This window comes from Polypterus senegalus, chromosome 5 (genome assembly GCF_016835505.1).
Source record: "Polypterus senegalus isolate Bchr_013 chromosome 5, ASM1683550v1, whole genome shotgun sequence".
Lineage (NCBI taxonomy): Eukaryota > Metazoa > Chordata > Cladistia > Polypteriformes > Polypteridae > Polypterus > Polypterus senegalus.
In genome coordinates, this window is record NC_053158.1 from 19,239,967 (window position 1) to 19,264,473 (window position 24,507).

The window sequence follows — 24,507 nt, forward strand, 5'->3', positions numbered from 1 at the left end:
AATGTTTCAGTGTAAAAAAAAAAAAAAAAAAAATTAGTACAGTAATAAACACATTGCCATTAACCCCCCACAAAATATCCCCCCTTTGCTTCGAACACACTTGTCCCATCATTCTTGCCACTTTGTGTAGTAATTCTGGATGTACAGGTGATGGAACCACTAGGGTCAAGTGACCATAATGTAATACGATTCTCAGCATTTTGCAACAGTGCAGATACAAAGACTAAAATTGTTAAGTTGAACTTTGGTAGGGCTAATTTTAAGCAGATGCAACAAGGATACACTGGGATAAACTTTTAAGTGCGGAGACAGTCGAGGAGCAGTTGAGCAGGTTTCAGAATGTTTTACATGTAATACAGGACAGATACATACCTAAATTTGGAATTAATAGGAAACTAAAAAAAAATTCATGGTGGATTAATAAAGATTTAAAAAAGAAGTTGCAAAGGAAAAAGCTGCTTTATAAGGCATATAAGACTAATGACTGCAAAGTAAATAATAGAGCATATGAGAACATGAGGGCAACCATTAAGAAGAATATCAGGGAGGCTAAAAGACAGTTGGAGCGGAATAGAGCAGATAAGGCGAAAGAAGACCTCAAGAGATTCTTTCAGTATTTTAGTAGTAAAAGAACAGTCAAGGAGGAGGTCAAGTTCATCAGGAATAGTAAAGGGGAATTAAAAGATACAGACAGTGAAATAGCGGATGCCCTAAACTTACATTTTTCTGAGGTGTTTACAAGTGAGCAAGTGGATAACCTCCCAGAGGTAAATGTGACTACTAAGGAGGTACTGAGGGATTTGGAAATTGTAGAGGGAGAAGTGCTGCTCAGATTAAATAAGATGAAATCAAACAAATCACCAGGACCAGATAATATTTATCCTCGTGTTCTTAAGGAGGCTAGTGAGTACAGATATAAACCCTTGATACATTTTTAGGAAGTCACTGTGCACTGGAGAGATTCCGAAGGACTGGAAAATGGCAAATATCATCCCATTATATAAAAAGGGTGACAGGGCAGATCCAAGCAACTATAGGCCAGTAAGCTTAACATGCATCACAGGAAAATTAATGGAAGGAATTATTAAGGATAAGATTGAGCAACACATGGCAAGGACAGGAGTTATTCTGAACAGTCAGCATGGGTTCAGAAGAGGGAGGTCGTGTTTTACTAACATGTTGGAATTCTATGAGGAGGCAACAAAAGGATACAATCAAAGTGGAGCTTATGATATTATTTATCTGGACTTTCAGAAAGCATTTGATAAGGTGCCACATGAGAGGTTGGGCATCAAATTAAAAGAAGTGGGAGTTCAGGGTGATGTTTTTAGATGGGTGCAGAATTGGCTCAGACACAGGAAGCAGAGGGTGATGGTGCGAGGAACCTCATCAGAACTGGCCAATGTTAAGAGTGTGTCCAGCAGGGGTCAGTGCTAGGGCCGCTGCTATTTTTAATATATATAAATGATTTAGATAGGAATATAAGTAACAAGCTGGTTAAGTTTGCAGATGATACCAAGATAGGTGGATTAGCAGATAATTTGGAATCCGTTATATCATTACAGAAGGACTTGGATAGCATACAGGCTTGGGCAGATTTGTGGCAGATGAAATTTAATGTCAGTAAATGTAAAGTATTACACATAGGAAGTAAAAATGTTAGGTTTGAATACACAATGGGCAGTTGGAAAATCGAGAGCACACTTTATGAGAAGGATTTAGGAGTCATAGTGGACTCTAAGCTATCAACTTCCTGACAGTGTTCAGAAGCCATTAAGAAGGCAAATAGAATGTGAGGTTATATAGCACCTTGATGTGTGGAGTAGAAGTCCAAGGAGGTTCAGCTCATCCTTTATAATGTACTGGTGAGGCCTCATCTGGTGAACTGTGTGCAGTTTTGGTCTCCAGGCTACAAAAAGGACATAGCAGCGCCTGAAAAGGTCCAGAGAAGAGCGACTAGGCTGATTCCAGGCTACAGGGGTTGAATTATGAGGAAAGATTAAAAGAGCTGAGCCTTTACAGTTTAAGCAAAAGAAGTTTAACAGGTGACATGATTGAAGTGTTTAAAATTATGAAGGGAATTAGTACAGTGGATCGAGACTTGTATTTTAAAATGAGTTCATCAAGAACATGGGGACACAGTTGGAAACTTGTTAAGGGTAAATTTCGCACAAACTTTAGGAAGTTTTTCTTTACACAAAGAACGATAGACCCTTGGAATAAGCTACCAAGCAGTGTTGTAGACAGTAAGATGTTCGGGACTTTCAAAACTCGACTTGATGTTTTTTTGGAAGAAATACGTGGATAGGACTGGTGAGCTTTTTTGGGCTGAATGGCCTGTTCTCGTCAAGAGTGTTCTAATGGAAGTCCTTTTTCGTGAGTGTCAATTTTCTGCACATACATCAAGGTGAAGAAGATTGTGTTTTTTGATCTTGATGCAATTGTGCAAGCTGAGGTTATACCCAGGAACATGAAATTGAGTTCTGAACATTACGAGGGCTTATTAGAGCATTTAAGAAATGATGTGCATAAAACACGACCTGAGAAATGGGCAAACGGTTTCATCCTCCATCATGACAACACTTCATGTCACACATCGCTTCTGGTATGGCAATTTCTGTCAAATAAATACGGTGTGTCCTCATTCATCTTATTCACCAAATCTTGCACCGTGCAACTTCTGGATCTTCCCCAAAATGACCATAAAAGGTGAATGTTTTGAATCGTTTCAGGACATCAAGGCAGTCACGACAACGCAACTAAAGATAATTACGAAAGAGGAGTTCTAGTACTACTTCAGAAAGTGGCAAGAACAATAGGATAAGTGTGTTTAAAGCAAGGGGGATTAATGGCAATGTGTCTTTTAATGTAATACATTTTTTTTTATTTAAACATTCACCATATTTTTTTAATCACACCTTGTAGATAGCCATGTAAAATGGATAGATAGACAGACAGACAGACAGAACTTTGTCTCTACAGTGAAGTTTGGCTTTTTACAGAAGCACTTGAAATACACACACACACACACACATATATATATATATATATATATATTTAGTACAGGCCAAAAGTTTGGACACACCTCCTCATTCAATGTGGTTTCTTTATTTTCATGACCATTTACATTGGTAGATTCTCACTGAAGGCATCAAAACTATGAATGAACACATGTGGAGTTATGTACTTAACAAAAAAAGTTAAAAAATATGTATATATGTATTTTCAAAGTCCTAAATTCCTTAGAAAATTTAAATTTAACAATCCAGAGAGCTAACGTACAACTGAACTGAACTGTTTTTTTTCTTACATAATACTATAACCTGTGGGCTTACACAGAATTTTAAGTATAACACAACAGTAAAGAGCTTTATACAGCATTTATATACATAAATACCCGAGAAGCAGTTCAATAAATAATAATAGAGAGGTTAGTGTTGTTGGTTAAAATGTAACAATTTACTGGCCAGGTGTTAAGATAGGAGGAGAAAAATACCTTTATTAGTACGTCCTTATTCCTATAAGCAAATTCACATTATTTCTGTCCTTGTCCAACTGTCTCCTTTTCTGCTTTTGGCCGGTCCATGATGTCATACACCACACACTTGAAGTTCTCAACCATACCAACTGCATAACTTTCAGCTCTTGATTTTCTGGTGGGGTTCTGTTATTGTTAATGCCTTGATGTCAGTTTATAGACTGTGTGTATATACATACACTGGATATGTTGTATGCTATGTATACTTTTTATTATTCTTTTGTCACCTGTTCTAAGGAGACAGGCAAGTAAGAATTTCATTGTACTATAAATACATGTCAGCATACTTAATTTGACTAATTTGGGGAGAAGGGCTGCAGAAATTGATTGGGGAGCAGTGTTGGCGTTCATTTTTTTTTTTTGCACCAGAAATGATAAGCTTATTAAATTTCACATAATATAAAATGAGAACTTTCATTTCCCCGAAAAAATATTGGCAATCACTGGTTTGCTGTCTGCTTCCACCTTGGTAATCTTGTCAGTGGTACTAACCTTGGAATAAAGCACATTCATGGGAGATCTCCAACCACTGCTTGCAAAATTTTAATTGACATCAAAGCCTATCTAAGAATTATTATTAGGGAAATATAATGTTTTGAAATAAACCTGTGATCTTTTTTTGAACACATTATTTAAAGCTTCTTAAAGGTATCTCTTAGTGTTGCATGATTCTGCACAAATGAGGTACACTCCTCTACAGAAATAATTTTAGATTTTTGGAAATTGTTGATATAGTTTATTTTTATACTGGTATTTATAACATCTTTGAAATGGATTTATATGTTGCTGTAGGAATGCTTAACTGTGTATATGATAAGATTATCTGATAAGATTTTGTTGAATTTCTCTTACTAGCCTATTCCCAGAGATCTTGCTGAAGATTGTTTCTTATTTAGATGCTTCTTCCTTAATGTCTCTTAGCTGTGTCAACAAAACCTTTAAGGAGTTGGCTAATAGCAAGTAAGTATTTTAGGTTACTAAATTGTTCTGCTTTACATTTTATGAATAAAAGGATAAGGAAAGTAAAGAGTTTACATATTATAATAATGAATCAGTTAGGCTATGCGATATACCAGTACTGAAAAACCCACATTTTAAATGTTTTGGTACCAGCATTTCCTGATTTTTGCTACCGGAAGTACATGTCAGTTTCTTTATATACTTGTACAGTGTGTGTATATTAATTAATTGATATTGGCAGTTAAATACCTCTTAAATGTTAAATTGACGACCACCCACTCTACAGTCTAAACTTGGCACATTCAGATTCTCTTCTGTTTCATTCCCTAAAGGTTGCTATGAGTTATTTCTGATTTGTAGGTGATCATGAAGTGAAAAAAGTGCTGAGTAACTGCCTGCATATTCAACCAAAATCATTTTAGTTAAGTTTAATCAGAAGATACAAAAGTATATTGAGAAATAATGTATGTGAAGTGTCTCTTAACATAAAAATAAATAGAAAATGCAGAAATGTTTTTCTAAAAGATTCTTATTCGATTCCAGATATAACAGAAAAGCGATCCTTTGTGGTGTCTAGAGAGATACTTAATGATGGCAAGGAAGCCAAAAATGTGAAATATTGTGTTTATTAAAAATGCATGGTAGAATATAAATTACAGATAGAAAGAAAACAATTAAAACACTGTGGTTACTTTGGGCCTATGTATTTTTTTTTTAAATTCTGTTTATTAAATAGAGTGAGCCCCCTTGTCCACCTCAAAAACACCACAAATCACTCCCTCTGTCATATCTCAGTTTGGGGTCTCGTACACTGGACTCTTTTTCTCTTTCTCATGTGCTCTTCTCTAGATCCAGTGTACAACCTGCCTGGGTTATCTCCAAGGTTAGAAGGTTAACTTTGCTAAAGAACACAACATTAAATGAATAAAACACTGAAAAATAAAACCATAAACAAATGTTATAAATAACAGAACACACAAAATATTTCCAAGACATCTGAAAACTTAAATAAAATCCAAACATACTTGAGCCAGGGATGTGACCTTAACTGAAGCATAACACAACCTGTTCCTTTACCCTAAAAGTAAAAACACAATTACTCTTCTTCACATCAGGAACTTTGTCCTGCTGCCTAACGTAACTGGAAACTCCTGCAAGTTCACTCACAGCTCATTCATGAGTGTGCAACCTAGCCTTAAGTTCTCCAGCTAGTCGCACTGTTCAGCCACCTTTTGACCAGAAGGTTTTTGGCCCAGAAGTATTCCTTGCTTTATGATAGTAGATCCATCTTCCCAGTACTTGCTGGAAAAATTTTCCTGAGAAACATTTTTTCCTGTGTTGATGCTCTTGCCTTTGGCCAGCTGAGTTTCCCATGCTTGACAAGAACAATTGCTTCTTAGTGGCCATTTTCTTTCCTAGACTGACAAAAATCTTAAATCTCCGAAAGTTCTTCACCGATTGCTTTGAAATTTTGACACAACGTTGCATTCGAATATGCACGTGTTTTTATATACCTACTGTTATATAGATGTCACACCTGTGACAGGTAAAAACATGCTTTTTTGAAAAACAGCGCCATCTGTTGGACATAAAAGCAACACAAGCTATACTAAATATTTTACGATTCCATTTCAAATTTCAATGTTTCCGATTTATGATCCATTTCAATCTGCTGCTGCTTCGTTCGATGTAAAATTACGTTGTGAACAAAATTACAACATGGGGGATCTTTTATCGTATGTGCAATTAAATAATCCTAAACTAACGCTTGAGCACAAAGGCATTTACGATCAAATAATGCAAACTGTCAATAACAGGGTTGGAGAAATCTTCTTCTTAGATGCGCCAGGTGGAACTGGTAAAACAATTACTAATTAGATTGATTCTGGCAGGAATTCGATCCCAAAATGACATAGCCTTAGCTCTTGCGTCGTCCGGAATAGCTGCGACATTGCTAACAGGTGGAAGAACTGCTCATTCCGCTTTGAAATTGCCATTGAACATGCAGTTCATAGAAACTCCCACGTGCAACATTTCCAAAGCATCCGGCATGAGAAAAGTATTGCAGAAATGCAAACTTATTGTTTGGGATGAATGCACAATGGTGCACAAAAAATCGCTTGAGGCTCTTGATTGATCATTGCAAGATTTGCATGGAAACATCACACCATTTGGGAACTCCTTAATATTGCTTGCAGAAGATTTCAGGCAAACATTACCTGTAATTCCTCGATCGACACCAGCGGACGAAATAAATGCTTGCCTGAAATACTCTACTTTGTGGCGACACGTAAAGACGTTAAAATTAACTACAAATATGCATGTCCAGCTGCAAAACGATCGATCAGCTGAGATATTCTCACATCAATTGCTGGAAATTGGGAACAGAAAGGTGCCGATTGATCTGACCTCCAGACGAATTTTATTGCCTCATAACTTCTGCAATTTAGTGACGTCAAAAGAAGAATTGGTTGAAAAAGTATTTCCCAATATTCAAACCAATTAGAAGAATCACGATTGGCTGAGTGAACGAGCTATTCTTGCAGCCAAGAACAAAGACGTCTACGAACTTTACAATATTATTCAGTCTAACATTCAAAGCGAGGCAGTCACATACAAGTCCGTCGACACTGTTGTGGAAGCAGATAAAGCGGTTAATTATCCAACAGAATTTTTTAATTCACTCGATCTGCCTGGGATGCCACCGCATGTACTGCAATTGAAAATCGGCGTCCCAATTATCATGTTGCGAAATATCAACCAGCCAAAGCTTTGCAACGGCACGTGGCTTGCAGTAAAAAAATTGATGAGTAACGAAGTAGAAGCAACAATCTTGACAGGACCTTTCAAAGGTGAAGATGTCATCATTCCTCGCATTCCTATGATTCCAACGGATATGCCATTTCAATTTAAGAGATTGCAATTCCCAATTCGATTGGTGTTTGCAATCACCATCAACAAAGCTCAGGGCCAATTTTTAGAATTGTGCGGTTTAGATCTAGACACGGATTGCTTCTCACATGGACAATTATATGTTGCGTGTTCTAGAGTTGGCAAACCAGACAATCTCTATATCTGCACAGACAATGGAACAAGAAAAAATATTGTATACCCACAAGCATTGTGAAATTAAACATATTAGAAATGTGCGCTTTCTCTTTTCTTTCTTTTCCATTTACAACTGCTAGTGTGTGCGTATATATATATATATATATATATATATATACACACACACACACACAAGTGGTGGGCCGTCAGGGCCTGCAAGGCCTTCTCTGCTGGCCTAAAATAATATCTGAATCACAAACTGATGTTAATTATATTTTGTCCATGAATACTTATTAGATAATTCCAAATAGTCTGTCCGCTTCCTTTCATAGCTTTTCCGATGGTTGTGCTGCTTCCAGACATGTATTTTTGTATTAAAGCATTTAACCAATCACATTTCAGCCATCATTTGTTGCCAGGCAGAATCAATGTCAAAGAAGTCTGCCCGGAGGCCTTCACAATCCGTTCTGCAGGCTCTAACACAAAATAAATGTCGATTAAACTGTTGCGTCAACCAATCAGATTTTGACTTGGTGTCAGTAGGGCCCTCTAGCAGGCGTACGGCATCGTCACCGTATTCAGACCCATTGATTGAATAGGATGGTGTAATAGCTATTTTGTCAACCCACAATGGCTGAAGGAGGAGAAGAAATAGATTTGGTGGCAGATTTACTTTCAAGGCCATTTTCAAGACGGGCTTTTCAAGAAAAGCTGGACATTGTTAAGAAAGGTCGGACAACTCCGAAGCTAGCTTGCCTGTCACAACCAGGAAGAGGATTTGTCCGCCACTTTCAGGTTACCAACTACGAGCGGTACCCTTGGCTCACAGGGTTCGAGGAACACTGCAAATTGTATTGCTGGGAGTGCTTGTTATTTGCCACTGATCGACATGGTGTTTGGAGCCACACTGGGTTTGTAAATTTGACTTGCCTAACCAAGGCAGCAACGAGACATCAAAGCACTGCCGGACACTTCCAAGCAACGGTACTTTCCAAAACTTTTGGGGAAACCAGAGTGGATCTACAGCTGAACGAGCAAGTGCGCAGGGAAACAGAGCTCCACAACGAAAAGGTGAAGAAAAACAGAGAAATCTTAAGACTGATAGACTGTGTCTTTTTTTGGCAAACAGGAACTTTCATTTCGGGGACATGATGAAAGCGTGGGATCCAATAACAGAGGGAACTATGTGGAGCTTCTTTTTCTCATTGCTGAGAGCAACACGGATTTCCATTACCACCTGTCCACCAATAAAGTGTTTAGTGGGATGTCGGGTAAAATACAAAACGACCTGATCACTGCTATTGCTTAAGTGAGGAAAGAAGAGATAAGAAGTGACATTAAAAAAGCACCGTTCGTCTCTATTATGGTGGATGAGACGACAGATGCGAGTAACGCAGCGCAGCTAGCACTGGTCCTGTGTTACGTAACAGGCACAGGTGTCAAGGAGCGATTTGTCAGATTTGAAGATGTTACCAGTGGGAAGCTAGCTGATGACATTGCAGGTCTTATCATCAGATTTTTGTTGGAAAATGAATGTCTGGGTAAAGTTGTGGCACAGTGTTTTGACGGCGCAGCAGTCATGTCTTCTGGATTAAATGGGGTGCAGGCTAAAGTTAAAGAGAGAGCACCTTTGGCTTTATTCATACACTGCTATGCACATCGGCTCAATTTTTTGGCCACCTCAATGGCCTTGCTGCATTTTTTTCTAGATCGCCTCGGCGCACACAACTACTGGACGAAATTTGCCAGCGGTGTCTACCTCGTGTGGCACCAGAACACATCCAGAGTGGTCAATACGGTCTTTGAGAAGAGAGATACTCTAAAGGAACTGTTTCATCACATTCTGGAGCATCATGACGAGTATGATGAGGACACAGTGCGCTGTGCTGATGGATTTAAAGCACGTCTGGATGATTTTGAGTTTTGTTTTTTGCTTCACACATTCAGTGGCATTTTTGAGTATTCAGACGTGATCTTTTCAATACTACAGGACAAAAAACTGGATGTGCAGTTTTGTCTGGCTAGGGTAAAGGAGTTCTGTGACACCGTTGAGAAAGATAGAAGCCGATAGAGGAACTCTATGAGGCCACTGAACGCACCGCAGGCGCTCTGAGCGCACGAAGAGGTCAAGCGCAAGATCCTCGCGTGCCCTACCACCAACTCCATGGCAGGATTCTGGACAATATTATTTGCCAGACACAGACCAGATTTCAAGACCACGAAAAACAGATGTTTGTCACGCTCCTCGACCCCCAGAAGTTTCGGGAATACAAGAAAAATTTCCCGCATGCAGCCTTCTCCAGTTTACCACAGAGCCACGGAGCACTTTTTGATCTGTCTCGGCTAAAAACAGAACTGACTGTAATATATGCCATGAGTGATTTTGCCGCAAAATCTCCCACTGATCTCCTTGACTTCCTTCATCAGAAAAATCTGAATGAGAGCATAGGGCAGCTGTACACATTGGTATGTTTGGCGGTGACCATTCCCGTGTACACTGCTTCTGTCGAGCAGACATTTTCAGCCCTAAAGCTAATTAAAACTTACGGCAGAAATACGACAGGGCAGGTTCGATTTTCAGCATTAGCTTCGATGGCGATAGAAAGGGACTTTTTGAGGGAACTTAAGTGCACGGATAATCTGTACGACAGAGTAATTGAACTGTTTTTGAGGAAAGAGAGGAGGATGGATTTTGTTTACAAATAATCTGAATTTTTGGTGAGTAAAATGTTGCGATTTTCCTAAATAATATTGCAAGTTTATGAGTTATTATTGATGTTTTGTATGTGTGTCGCGGCTGTAGCTGCAGTAGAAAGGAACTTGTTCACTCCTGCTTTGTCTATTCAATAAAGGCATTTATTGTGGCTACAGGAGTTATCTATCTGCGATGCAACGGCTCTTTGTACTGTATTTCTGCATATTAAGATGGTTTTTTTAACCATAAATTAGTTTTTGAGGGGCGGGTTGATTTAGAAGGAGCACTACTGAAGTCTGTCACTGAGATATATATATATATATATATATATATATATATATATATATATATATATTCATATTCATATATATATATATATATATATATATATTCATATTCATATTCATATATATATATATATATATATATATATATATATATTCATATTCATATTCATATTCATATATATATATATATATATATATATTCATATTCATATTCTGTGGTTTGTGCAGTATGAGACCTCACTGCTAGATTTTGAATGTAAATAGGGCTAGGAGGAACCTAACCGTTGCTCAGTTGGAGACCTTATTTTAATTATACGGTATTATATTGAACCTTGTGCTTTGAATTTCACTTTAAAATAGTAATCAAAAATGATTTAAAAATGTGAAATATTAATGTACCTTAGATATGTTTGCTTTGTGTTGCTTTTTATCAGTAGTAGTTTGTTTATTAAGTTGCCTTCCATATTATTTTTACCTTTAGTGCTGTTTGGTATAAAATGTACACAAGCAGTTTGCCTACAAGTAGAATGTGGAAGAGAAAAGATGTGGAAATTGCTGGTGAAACTCGTGGTGCTACATCAGTGTATGAAAAACCTGATGGATTCTGGAAGTGCGAGTACATTAGAAAGATGGTCATCAATACCAGGAACAAGCTAAAGAACCAACTGAAGGATATCAACCCTTACACTGGTTTGCCTACAAAAACTAAGCAAGTTCTAAGGTTAGAATATTTGTGTGTGTGTGTGTGTGTATATATTATTTATTTATTTAAATTATCAACAAATAGTAAGAAACTTGTACTTTGCATGCAAGGTACTTTATATGTGTTAAAAAGTGTTGTATAAGGTACCCAATAGCTATACACAAATAAAAGTATAGATACTTTTCTAGAAGGTGACTTGAGTAAGAGTAAAATTCTTCCAAGAACAAAATACCCAAGTACATGTGTTAAAGTATCAGATAACACTTTTGTTACATTGATACAATTAATTAAGTAAATGTAGGACCGTTCCTTGTTTTATATGTAGTCTTAAAAAAGTAATTTCAAACTTAAACAATACAGGCTGTCTTCTTTTTGTTTGTGATTTGTATTATTGTCAGTAAAGTATGAGCCAAATAACTGCAGCTTGAAGCAGTGTCATTCATTGTGAGGAGACATCTTAATGATTGTATCCTAATTCAATAGGCAGGTGCTAGTAGGGGAGATGTGTAGGTCTCCTTTACTTTAGTAAGGAGCTAACCTGTTCCTGAAAAGCCCTTCATAAAGTGAATTTTAATGATGTGAACACCTAATTACAATTAATTTCAATGAAAAACATTTTTAAGCTTTCCCCAACTCCCAAAATGACCTTCATTTCTGTTCAGATATCATGAAAATGGACATAATTAGTTTAATGAAATTAGTCATGAAAACAAATCTTGATAAGGCACTGCACTTCTTTAAATAATGTTTAATAAAACATTTTACCTAGACTTGATCACTGCTAGTGTGACATTTAGAGAACTTTTCCAAATAGTTACATGCGACCATGAGGAATCTGACAAATCAGTGGAGACCATTCAGTCCATCAGGCTTGTTTGTTTAGCTAAAGCTAAGCTGTCCTAATATTTCATCAAGATACTTAAAGGTTGTCACCGTTTCTACTTCCACTACTTGTCTCTGTAGTTTGCGCCAGTTTCCCACAACTCTTTGAGTAAACAAGCGTTTCCTGGCTTCAGTCCTAAATGCACTTCCCCATAATTTCCACTGGTGTCCTCGAGTACATGATTCACTGTTCAATTCAAATAATTTGGCTTGATCTACTGTATTGGGTCATGACACAGCGTCTTCTACACTCCAAGTCTGTCAGAGTCGGATATGTTTTTTAGTCCTGCGAAACCCTTTGACGGTGTGGGTCAGCCCCACGCTACTGGGTCCTTCCAGGGAGCCTCCTGAACCTGCTAGCACTGATAACGTACCAGAGAGATGAGCCAGTGGATGAGGACACAACACACATATAGCAAGGGATAGGTGTATAAGTGGTCCAGTGCTTTTATTGAAAACATTCAAAACCATGCACTGCAATGTCAATAAATAAATAATCCATAAAATTAAAGGCGCCGGTGATGGTTAAAAATCCCAATAAATACATTCATTAAAAGCGAGGTTAAAAACAACACAGAGCTGGAAGATATCCATAAAAACGTGCCCTCGTGCCATCCATTTAAACTGGCCTATCTCTGTCTTACCCTGATTGGGCCACGCAGTACAGTGAGATGTCCATCCAACAGGTCCAGACAAGCTTTTATCCCAACCCATGCTGGGACTCCTGTCTGTCTGTTTCTTTCTATTCCTCTCTTTAACCTCCCTTCTCTTTCTCAGTCTTCTGCTGACCCCCCTTCTGTCCTGTGCTGGCTCCTCTTATACTAATGCCTTCTGCGAAAGCGCCGTGCCCTCCGGGGAATTCATGAGGCACCTACCCAATGTGCTCACTTACACATATGTTTGTGATCAGGCAAACACTCTCAGCCTTCCTTTGAGCGAAGTGCAATGTTGTTTGTGATTTGTATTATTGTCAGTAAAGTATGAGCCAAATAACTGCAGCTTGAAGCAGTGTCTTTCATTGTGAGGAGACGTCTTAATGATTGTATCCTAATTCAATAGGCAGGTGCTAGTAGGGGAGATGTGTAGGTCTCCTTTACTTTAGTAAGGAGCTAATCTGTTCCTGAAAAGCCCTTCATAAAGTGAATTTTAATGATGTGAACACCTAATTACAATTAATTTCAATGAAAAACATTTTTAAGCTTTCCCCAACTCCCAAAATGACCTTCATTTCTGTTCAGATATCATGAAAATGGACATAATTAATTTAATGAAATTAGTCATGAAAACAAATCTTGATAAGGCACTGCACTTCTTTAAATAATGTTTAATAAAACATTGGATAAAACATGGGATAAAAGCTTGTCTGGACCTGTTGGATGGACATCTCACTGTACTGCGTGGCCCAATCGGGGTAAGACGAGGGCACGTTTTTATGGATATCTTCCAGCTCTGTGTTGTTTTTAACCTCGCTTTTAATGAATGTATTTATTGGGATTTTTAACCATCACCGGCACCTTTAATTTTATGGATTAGGCAAACACTCCCAGCCTTCCTTTGAGCGAAGTGCAATAGCACATAACTTAGACTGGGATTGCAATTCTGTAACATTCAGCCCGGTGCTGTTCAGTGGGCTGATGTAAGGAATGACTGCACAAATGATTAGGTGGTATTAGCAGCGCCATGCATTTAAAAATGGTCCCAGGTTGTTCTTACAAATGAAATTTTATAAAAGCGAGGGCATCGGGTATTTTAAAAAATGAGTAAAACATTGTGTACATTTGCATAGCCCTTTTGTTTTCTGGTGTAATATTGCAGTAGTGAATGTCTAGCAAAATATATTGGAATTCAAGTAGCTATTTGCCTTTCAAAATGTAGAACTTTTCTCAAAACGTACTGAAGTACTGTAACAGTAAGTACTTCTACCTCATTACTATACAACACTGATTTTAAAGATTATTGCAGGCTGGTTTTGTATTCTCATTTGAAATTGGTGATCATGCCACCTCTGTTAAACATACGTTACCTTAAATCAAGTAATGGAAGGATTTATTAAAGACTAGCAAGAAAAAAAATTATTCGGTTTAGGTGTGTTAGAAAGCAGGTGGCAGAGTTAAAGATGTTAAGATTTGCATTGGATGTGACGAGGATGGATAGAATTAGAAATGAGGACATTAGAGGGTCAGCTCAAGTTGGATGGTTGGGAGACAAAGTCACAGAGGCGAGATTGCGTTGGTTTGGACATGTGCAGAGGAGAGATGCTGGGTATATTGAGAGAAGGATGTTAAGGATGGAGCTGCCAGGCAAGAGGAAAAGAGGAAGGCCTACGCGAAGGTTTATGGATGTGGTGAGAGAGGACATGCAGGTGATGGGTGTAACAGAACAAGATACAGAGGACAGAAAGATATGGAAAAAGATGATCCGCTGTGGCAACCCCTAACGGGAGCAGACGAAGGAAGAAGGTGTGTCAGAGAACGATAAATGTGGATTTATTCAAGGTGATCCATTTTAATAATACACTAGACGTTAAGAAGGAAACAACAAGTGTTTTTGATTTTATTTTCAAAAAGATTTTAATAATCTGTCTAATGAGCAGATACTGATATCACTGTAAAAGTTGGTGATTTAGTTTGCATTGCTAAAATTGGTACAGAGCTGAAACATAGGAGACCATGGGTTATGGCAGTGCTTGTGTCAGCATTTCTTTTCACTTATGAAAATGGTTAAAATACCTTGCTTTGATAGTTACAACATTAGTAGATGTTTTCAGAAGATAGAAGTGATTAGGTGGACTGGGATGTAAGACATACTTGAATGATTATGTGGCAAACTAAATGTGACCCAAATTATATTAAACATTTTACACAGAGGGTGTAAATGTAAGGTAAAATTATAATGTAGTGACATTTTATAGCTTAAAAGCATGTCTTATGGAAAAAAAAGTTTTGGTGTGCTTATACAGAGCTAGTGGTAAGAAAAAATTAAATGAAGGACATCCCCAGCTTTGAGTGTGTGTCAGTATTATGAGTGAAAGATAGCATCTGTCTGTCTAGCAGGTTTCATTTGAGTAATTGTGCCAGTTTCAAAGTGTGCACATGTTGCAATTGCGGAGTGGTGACTCTGAGGCTAGGGATCTGCACTGGCAATCGGATGGTTGCCGGTTCGAATCCCGTAAAATGTCAATAGGGACTCTGCTCTGTTGGGCCCTTGAGCAAGGTCATTATTCTGCAATTGCTGAACTTAACAGTGTCATCTCCAGGCAGAGGAGTAGCCTCAGTGACAGACTGTTGTCACCGTCCTGCTCCACTGACAGACTGAGGAGATCGTTCCTCCCCCACACTATGCGACTCTTCAGTTCCACCTGGGGGAGTAAATGCTAACATTATTCAAAGTTATTGTCTGTTTTTACATGCATTTTTATTACTCTTTAATTTTTTTTGTATCAGTATACTGCTGCTGGATTATGTGAATTTCCCCTTGGGATTAATAAAGTATCTATCTATCTATCTATCTATCTATCTATCTATCTATCTATCTATCTATCTATCTATCTATCTATCTATCTATCTATCTATCTATCTATCTATCTATCTATCTATCTATCTATCTATCTATCTATCTATCTATCTATCTATCTATCTATCTATCTATCTATCTATCTATCTATCTATCTATCTATCTATCTATCTATGAGTAGTGAGAAAAGCACTATATAAATGCAAAGAATTATTAAAGAAAGAATTAACGTGTGGGTGATGTCTCTCTTGGTCTCTGTCCAAAGCCTGAAGAGTAAGTTGCACTATAAGCTCACCTTTAGCCTCATCACCAGTTGAGTTCTGATTCGTCTCACTTGGCTAGGAGGCTTGTTTGTTGCTGCTCAGCAGTGAGGATGAGTTTGGACATATTGGGGTGAGCATGCCTGCAGCAGTGAAATACCAGCTCTGTTGAAGTTCACTATATTTCCCACACTACCCAAGTTGAAACCACACCATGCCAGTCATAAGTGGTACACACCCAAGAGACATAGTGATTTACAGATTGATAATATGTGGAGTAAACACTTAAGTTTATTTCATTATTTTAGATTCATCCAAGGTGATTTACAAGTTCAGGAAAAAGTTGTAATTGTTTTCAAATGGAGTACATGTGAATTAAGTGACTTTTTCAGGGTCATAAGTTTTTGTCTAACATGGAGAATGGTAACATTCTGGTTTAAAGTCCAAGCTTTTAGCCAGTGCACCGCAATACTCTGCCAATCAGGATTTTTTTGGCATCGTAGTTACTGTGTTTGTGCAAATAGACGTTGCAGCATTTATTTCTCTCAGAATAACCTTTCTGCTGTGTTTATTACAGCATGGTGTTTATCTGAGTCAGGCGTTTTATTTCCATTTCTCAACATTTGGTTATGAGAACTTGATAAAATTACCAGTTCATCATTTGTTTCTTAAAAAATTATAATAAATACAATAAATATTTAGAAAATAACCATTGCTAAAGTGTGTACTTGATAAAGTTTTACACAGATCGTATAAATCCATCCATCCATCATCCAACCCGCTACATCCTAACTACAGGATCACGGGGGTCTGCTGGAGCCAAGAGGGTGTAAATGTAAGGTAAAATTATAATGTAGTGGCATTTGTAGCTTAAAAGCAAGGTTTTTATCTTCTGCGTTACAAGTTGAACGTCATTGTAAATGTCTAGAGAATGGCTACCAAGTGGATTCTATGACTGCATGGTATGAACTGTAAGAAGGGGGCAGGTTGCAGCCTAGTGAGACGATTAAGTTGATAATCCATACATCCAAATTGGAAATTATGAGTTTTGCTTGAAAAAGAGTGGCTAGATCACTGCAGGTGAGGACAGAGCTTGGAATGGGTTATGTGGGTGTTCGATAGGTTGATTCAGCAACAACAACAGCAGCAGCACTTGGAACATTAAATCAATGGGTGAAGAAGTAGCTAGATATCTGGGCTAACCTCTCAAAATTTGCTGGTCAGTTTACATTTGTATCCTCTTTTATGATCGTGAACTGCTAATGCTTGTACCTCCCCCAGTATTTCAGAGCCTGGGTTCCTTGATATGGTAGAAATCTTGACTTTCTGGGCGGACCTCTAAATGAAGCCAGTGCAACTGTAGATTAATTGGAGCCATTTGAGGTGGTTTGGATATCTAGAGAAAGGGGGCTCTTGAGAGTCCCCCTTTGGGATTTCTATTGGGCATAATTAGCAAGGGCGAAACTTGGGGCTGATGGAAACCGTTCTAAGGTAGTATCTGCGGACAGGCCTGGTGGTAATTGACAACTCTAATGGAAGGTGGAAAATATTGCAGATGAGAGCAAAAATGATCTGCTCTGTTCAACCTGTTGTCATCAAGACTGTCCAAAAATTGAAAATGAGAATGAATATCAGTGAAGACAGAGTTGTAGTTAAAGAAGTAGAAATTATTTTTTTCTCTTAAATGAGCACATGCTTATTTAGTTTTATCTGTTTTTCAGAGATCTCCAAATAAAATGGAAAATTTCTGTGACTGGTAAAGAGAATCAGAAAATGATTGAACATTCAAATGCTTACCTTTTTGATTCAACTATCACCATATTTTGGAACACTGTCGAATATTCATGTTTTGATAATATTACAATGATACACCTGTATGCTATAGTACAAATGCCTCTTGGAAGCTCTACAGCAAACAGGTAAGACAATTTTATTCTTTATTGATGTGGTATAAATATACTGGTATATATGGTGGGGGTCAACAAATTCCCAGAATTGTAAAAATAAATAAATAAGTAAATAAACTTTCAGAAATACCCTTTTAGTCACCTTCAAAATACTCTTGTTATCCCAGTGCTTCCGCCATTCCTGATTAATATTGCCTGTAATCCTCTATTGATACTGTTTCTGAAAACTCTGGCTCCCCCCGTATTTCTTCCTTGGTAGCAAATATTAATTCTCAGTTTTATTTTTGGGAACAGAAGGAAGTCACAGAGAGCAAGATCAGGGGGATACAAAGCAACTTCCCTGCTTAGGACATTTTTTTCCCCTGATGTTTTCGAATAGGCGGCTCAGCAGTTCAGTGTAATGTCACTGAGTAATAGTGTGTTAACGGGGAACAGACTGTTTATGCACAAGTACATCAACTTTAAAAAATGCAGTCGACAGTTTCTCTCGGAAATCTGCTCTGGTGGCTTGTAAAAAAAGAAAAAAAATCACCAGTCACCTGTGCCATCTCTGTATATAATCTTCATTTGGATCTTGATCTTTGTTTGTCCATGAATGAATTAGAAGAAGAAGCACTAGATGGCAGTAGAGAGACAGCTGAAACATAGGCATTGCATTAAGAATCTCCTCCAGGCTTATACTACTGAAGACTGTAGTACGCCAGTCACACCTCAAAACACAGACATTCAAACTAAACAAATTGTTGTGCTTTAAATTAACTAAAGAGATCTTCATTTAGATCTTGATCTTTCTTTGTCCGCAAATTCCACGCATGCGTAGACCACCTTCCAGTTTAGTACGTTGTTGTTACTCACGGATGTCAACAATGTGCCGGAATAACGAAAGGGGTGGTGGACAGTGTTACGCTGGTTAGCTCCTGAGGCCTGGTTAGAGAATGAGATTGCCGAAGATAAAAGGTACGTGCCTACGTAACATATGAATGAAAGAAAGACAGTAGGTAAAATGAATGACAACGTAACATCATGTTCCAGAAATTATTATTGTTACATTGTAGCCGGCGAGTGCTGCGTGTCTCACAGTTGTACCGTGCCTTGCTCACATGTCAGTGAAGTGATCCCTATTTATGCTTTAAAGAGCCTGGATACCTATGTGTCCCCCTTTTATAACTATTGCTCCGTGTATATTGCCTTACTCTTTGGATTGCCACAAAGCAACCTGAGAGATTGGAGAAAGGTTGAGAAGACATCGTGAGAGGAAACGATAGCGTTGTGAAAACGAGACGGACTGTGAACTGACAGAAGCAGAAATGCTCCTACACCACCACATAATTACTATTCGGATAGTGATTCCGAGTAGGCCGTTCCTATCAAATCAATGTCCAAGGGTTTTCTTTTGTAATTTTGTTTCCCTTATAAAAAATCATAATGCTGTGCGACGAAGGTCCCAGTTAACGACTGGCAGCCGTGTTTAAACAGGGAGCCCTTCACAGACAACTTTAACATGCGCAACGTAGTTGGGCGCACATGGCTAGTTGTAGAATAAGTGCCAGAAATACCCTCTCAATCGACTTGGCACAATGCCACTCGGTGGACTGATTAACCACACTTATAGGCATAACTACACCCAACTCCTATGCTATCTTTATAAACTATTTGTGGGCTGAATACATTTTCCCAAAAAACTCACATAAAGCAGTGGTTTCAAACATAAAATGTCTGTTGCTTTGTGATGTGGCTCCTGTAGCAGCCTATTCGCTGTTTCTAGTGGCTGCGTCGGGGCAGCTCTGCAGCCAGCAGGAATGTGCAGCAGGCCAGTGTGATGCAAAGTGGTTTGTTCCCCTTGTTATCATAAGTGGTGAAACTCCCAGGCAAACATTGCTGTAGGCTCATCAGCTAAACAAGTGGTTCCCAAACTCGATCATGGGAACCCACTCTGGCTGCAGGTTTTTGTTCCAACCAACTTTCGCTTTTCATTGGACTCAGCTTAATTAAGTGAATCATTATTTCACAGTTTTTGTGTTTTGGAGTCAATGTAGAAATTACAAACTAAGTTTGGTAGATTTTTTTTATTAAAATGTACTAAGCAGTTATATGGAGAATGTGTAGGTTTGTTTTAAGTCATTATCAGTATTTTCAACCTAATTTTCATTCTGCTTTTCCAGTTGTTCTGGTTATTTAATTGATTATTTAATTATTTACTAATTAGCGGGTCTGACACTGAAGTTGTTGCTGCTTTCATCATCATCCCAGGTGTCTGCTGTGCTGGTTGTTAATTGTCACTATTAGGGTTAAGTGAAGGGAGCAAACTACACTGGAAAAGGGGAAAATAATAGGAAAACAACATAAGAGAGTTAAGCATCTATAGCTTTAGAAAAAAATAGAAATATTTCTAAATGTCTTACAAATGTAAAAAAAAATTCTGTTGTGTTTTTCTGAATGCAGAATAAGAGAAGAGTAAACAAGACTAGCTAATTAAATGAGATCAGTTGTAATCGATTATTATCACTGATTATGATGCTATTTGGAACAAAAACCTGAAGCCACAGTGGATCCTCGGGACCGAGTTTGGGAACCACTGAGCTAAACAAACATGTTCTGTATCACCATAAGCTGGGGAGCAATCAGCAGACACTATTACCTCACTTTCATTTTTGATCTTCATCTGCAGATCTCTCTCATCAAAATCATAATCCAACAAGTCAGTCTGATTCAGTGATAATACACAAAACGTTGTGTACAGAGTAGTTTGCTTTGTGCATTCGCTTTGGTCTCTCGCTAGATGTTGATGTCATTTTATATGTTATTTGCTCTTCGCTACTCTTGCATGCACAGGGGTTCCAGGTCAAATCAACGAACTAAAACTTGATGGTGAGTTTTATCGTGATTTATAGCTGTTTACTGTCCTTTATCCCTTGATTTTGACAAAATTCGACATCTGCCTTGAAAGAGTTGAATTTGTTCTGAACATATGATGTATTACATTTTTAGGATATAAGGATATGCTTAAGCCTAAGGATATGTCTGTCTATAATAAATTTATTTGAATTTCAAACAGTTTGGCTGAACAATTTATTAATATCAAAGGTTTTAAGCAGGGGCAACGTCGATCCTAGAGGTCTACAGTAGCTACAGGGTTTTTTTTCCAATCCAGTTTCTTAATGAGAGGTCAATTATTGCTGCTGAAGCCACTTATTGCTCAAGTTACATTTTCTGGTCTCGCTTGTTAAGGTTCCATAACCTTTATTGTTTATTTCAGTCTTAAACAGCTGCATTTGCTGTTTTTAATGACTCCTTATTAGCAATAAGATTGGATTGACAAAGGAGCCAGCAGTTCTCCATCTAACTTGTTTCCATTTACACTTGTTTGGATTCCTCATTTGCTATTTGATTTAATAAAACACTTAAGAGAAAAATGTGACAGACTGAGAATGATCTGTTTTAGGCTTCAAAACATTTGGATGATATCCTTGGAAAAGAGAAAAATCTGCGATAAAAGAACCTAACATTGAAGACTAACATGTCATAAAATTAAATAACTTCTGAGATTGGCGTGGATTGGTTTCTAATTAAATAATTAGATTAGAATGAAAACTTGCAGCCACTGCTGCCTACCAGGGCTGATATTGCCTACCACCGGTTTTAAGGAACAGAACCTTGTGACATCATCTCAGAAGAAATCCATTTAATTTTTACACATTTTTTGTTATCCTTATTCTCTTCATTTTTGTTAATACATGTAATTTATTTATTATTTTGTATTTATATAAGTAACCCAAACCTTTATTTGGAATCCTTCTTAGGTGCGGATGGCCATCATTGTTGTCAACATATGACCTGGCTGATCAGAAATCAGCTGTAGTTATTGGATCCGATAAGCTGATTAAAGTAGTTCTTCTGCCTCCTGGACTACTTATTGGAGTATGGAAGGTATGTTAATATGGCAATGTTTTATGCAGTATGTATTCATTCTGTAGGATATTAAATAGACAAATACAAATGTTAATTAGTAGTTAAATAAGTGTTTTATTGTTAAAGAAAGATGACGTGCTATTCTCCAAACCCAAAAAATGATGAGATAAGTACCAACCGTACCATACCTGTTTTTAGTTTTCATGTTATTTTTTGAAGCTGCTTTCCAGTAAGTTTTCTAGGAGTGCCACACAGGTTGCTAAAGTAATAAAGAAACTATTAAAGAAAAGTAATTCAAATAATTAAATATAAACATGGTGAAAATGCCTTTTATACCCACTTGGTCCTTAGTTGTAAAACAGTTCTCAGTTTGTAGATTTTTTTTTTTTTACTTCAGATGATATTAACACTTTATTTATTTACGCTGATGCTCAGTATAGAGTGGTGCACCTCTAAAATGTGATGTGTTCTTGGGGTTCTAGCATTAACACAAGTATTTAAAACATTAATATGTAGATTCAGTGGGATACGATTACCTCGATTAGAGTTCCTTATCCCAATTCCCTGGACATTATCAAGGTGCTTGTTTAATTCTTGGGTTGGGTTTGTCAGTGTTTACAACAGCATGCCGTTAAGCAAGAGTTCATTCCAATGAGGATGCAATGCACATGTTTTGATAATGCAAGTAGTTCTATATTGTCTCTAGTGTGTGTTTGGTGTAGGTGTGTGTGTGTGCCCTGCGGTGGGCTGGTGCCCTCCCTGGGGTTTGTTTCCTGCCTTGCGCCCTTTGTTGACTGGGATTGGCTCCAGCAGACCCCCGTGACCCTGTAGTTAGGATATTGCGGGTTGGATAATGGATGGATGGATGAAGTAGTTCTATCATTTGACTTGGGTGACGATGTACAACCCCAAATGTGATTTGACACTGGTGATGTTAATAGGTGATTGCAATCATGATTCGGTACAAAAGCAGCATCAAGGAAAGGCCTACTCCTTTAGGAGCAAAGATGGGCAGAGGATCGCCAGTTTGCCACAAAGTGCGGGCAAAAATCTTTGAAATGATGAAGAAATATGTTTCTCAAAGACAGATAGGAAGAGATTTGGGCATTTCTCCCTCTACAGTGCATAACATAGTGAAAAGAATCGGGGAATCTGGAGAAATTACTCTGCGCAAAGGCCAAGGGCGCAAGCCTAAACTGAATGGCCGTGATCTCCGAGCCCTCATATGGCACTGCATTAAAAACCGTCATTCATCAATAAATGATATAACTGCTTGGGCTCAGGACTACTTCAGGAAGTCGCTCTCAAGCACTACAGTACGTAGTTACATTAGAAAATGCCAGCTAAAACTGTACTGTGCCTAAAGGAAGCCCTACATAAATAGTGTCCAGAAGCGCCGTCGACTTCTCTGGGCTCGGAGGCATCTGGGATGGTCCATTGTGCAGTGGAAACGTGTATTGTGGTCAGACGAATCGGTTTTTCACATCTTTTTTGGAAGAAATGGACGCCATGTGCTGCGGAGCAAAGAGGAAAAGGACCATCCAGACTGTTACCAGATACAAGTCCAAAAGCCAGGGTCTGTCATGGTATGGGGTTGTGTCAATGCCTTCGGCAAAGGTAACTTGCACTTCTGCGATGGCACCATCAATGCTGAGAAGTATATCTTGGTTTTGGAGGAACAAATGCTGTATTCAAGACGACGTCTTTTCCAGGGACGCCCATGCTTATTTCAGCAAGACAATGTCAAACCACATACTTTGCGCATAACAAAGGCATGGCTGCGTAAGAAGAGGGTGCAGATGCTTGACTGGCCTGCCTGCAGCCCTGATTTGTCTCCTATAGAGAATGTTTGGCGCATTTTGAAACGAAAAATGCGTCAACGAAGACCCCGTACTGTTGCGCACCTAAAACGTTGTTTGCAGGAAGAATGGGACAAACTAACACCTGCAACACTTAGTCACTTGATTTCTTCAATGCCTAAACGTCTTTTAAGTGTTGTTAAAAGACAGGGAACTGTACAAAGTGGTAAATGCTGTACTGTCCCAACTTTTTTTTAAAATGTGTTGCAAGCCTGAATGGCAAGAATGGATATTTATTTACAAATCAAATGATGTTGACAAAAAAAACCATGAATTATTTTGTGTTCATACTGTCTGCAATGAAATAAAATTTGAGGAGAATTTATAACTTGCTTTTTTCTTTTTTTTTTTTTTTCCACATTTTCCACACTCTCCCAACTTTTTCTGATTTGGGGTTGTAGTAAAATAGTAAAACAAATTTAAAAAATTAAAGGACATTGAATAATACTTGAAGTACAGTTAGCATTATGCTTCTTGGAACAATATTTAAATTTTTTTCCAATTAGGATGCAGGTCTCTACTTATGACCACACCTATATATGAGAACTACTAATTTCAATGTAAACTGAAATCTGTTTGAAAAAATTGCGTAGCAGTTAACTGCAAGTTCACATAAACGGAGATAGATATGCATAAAATGTATTTTTGTATTCAAAGTGTTTGATACTTTTTGATTTGGATGCTTCTGATAAAACCTGGATAAATCTGTTTATTAATTTAAAATTTGGTATTATCTACTACTTACATACAAATGAAGCAATTAAATTTTATTTAATTACTTGGTTGTTTCTTTTTAAATTAAATTACTAAAGCACTGCAATATAAAAAAAAAATATTTTGCCATTTTATTTTATTCTTGCCCTGTAATTCCCCCCAGATAAAATGTCAGGAATTATTGTGAGAACAGAAAACAATTTTATTACAACTTCTTGTGATTCCCATTTTC

At 37.8% G+C, this 24,507-nt stretch overlaps 1 protein-coding gene across 1 annotated transcript in view; it reads left to right on the top strand.

The window, feature by feature from the left end:
* The window catches only part of fbxo15 (F-box protein 15), a 51,647-nt gene that overhangs the window by 3,578 nt on the left and 23,562 nt on the right, over positions 1–24,507 (top strand). The window contains exons 4-7 of the mRNA XM_039754159.1: positions 4,394–4,498; positions 11,010–11,249; positions 17,608–17,805; positions 21,594–21,720. Coding sequence (XP_039610093.1) covers positions 4,394–4,498; positions 11,010–11,249; positions 17,608–17,805; positions 21,594–21,720 — 670 coding nt within the window. The remainder of the gene's footprint in view (positions 1–4,393; positions 4,499–11,009; positions 11,250–17,607; positions 17,806–21,593; positions 21,721–24,507) is intronic.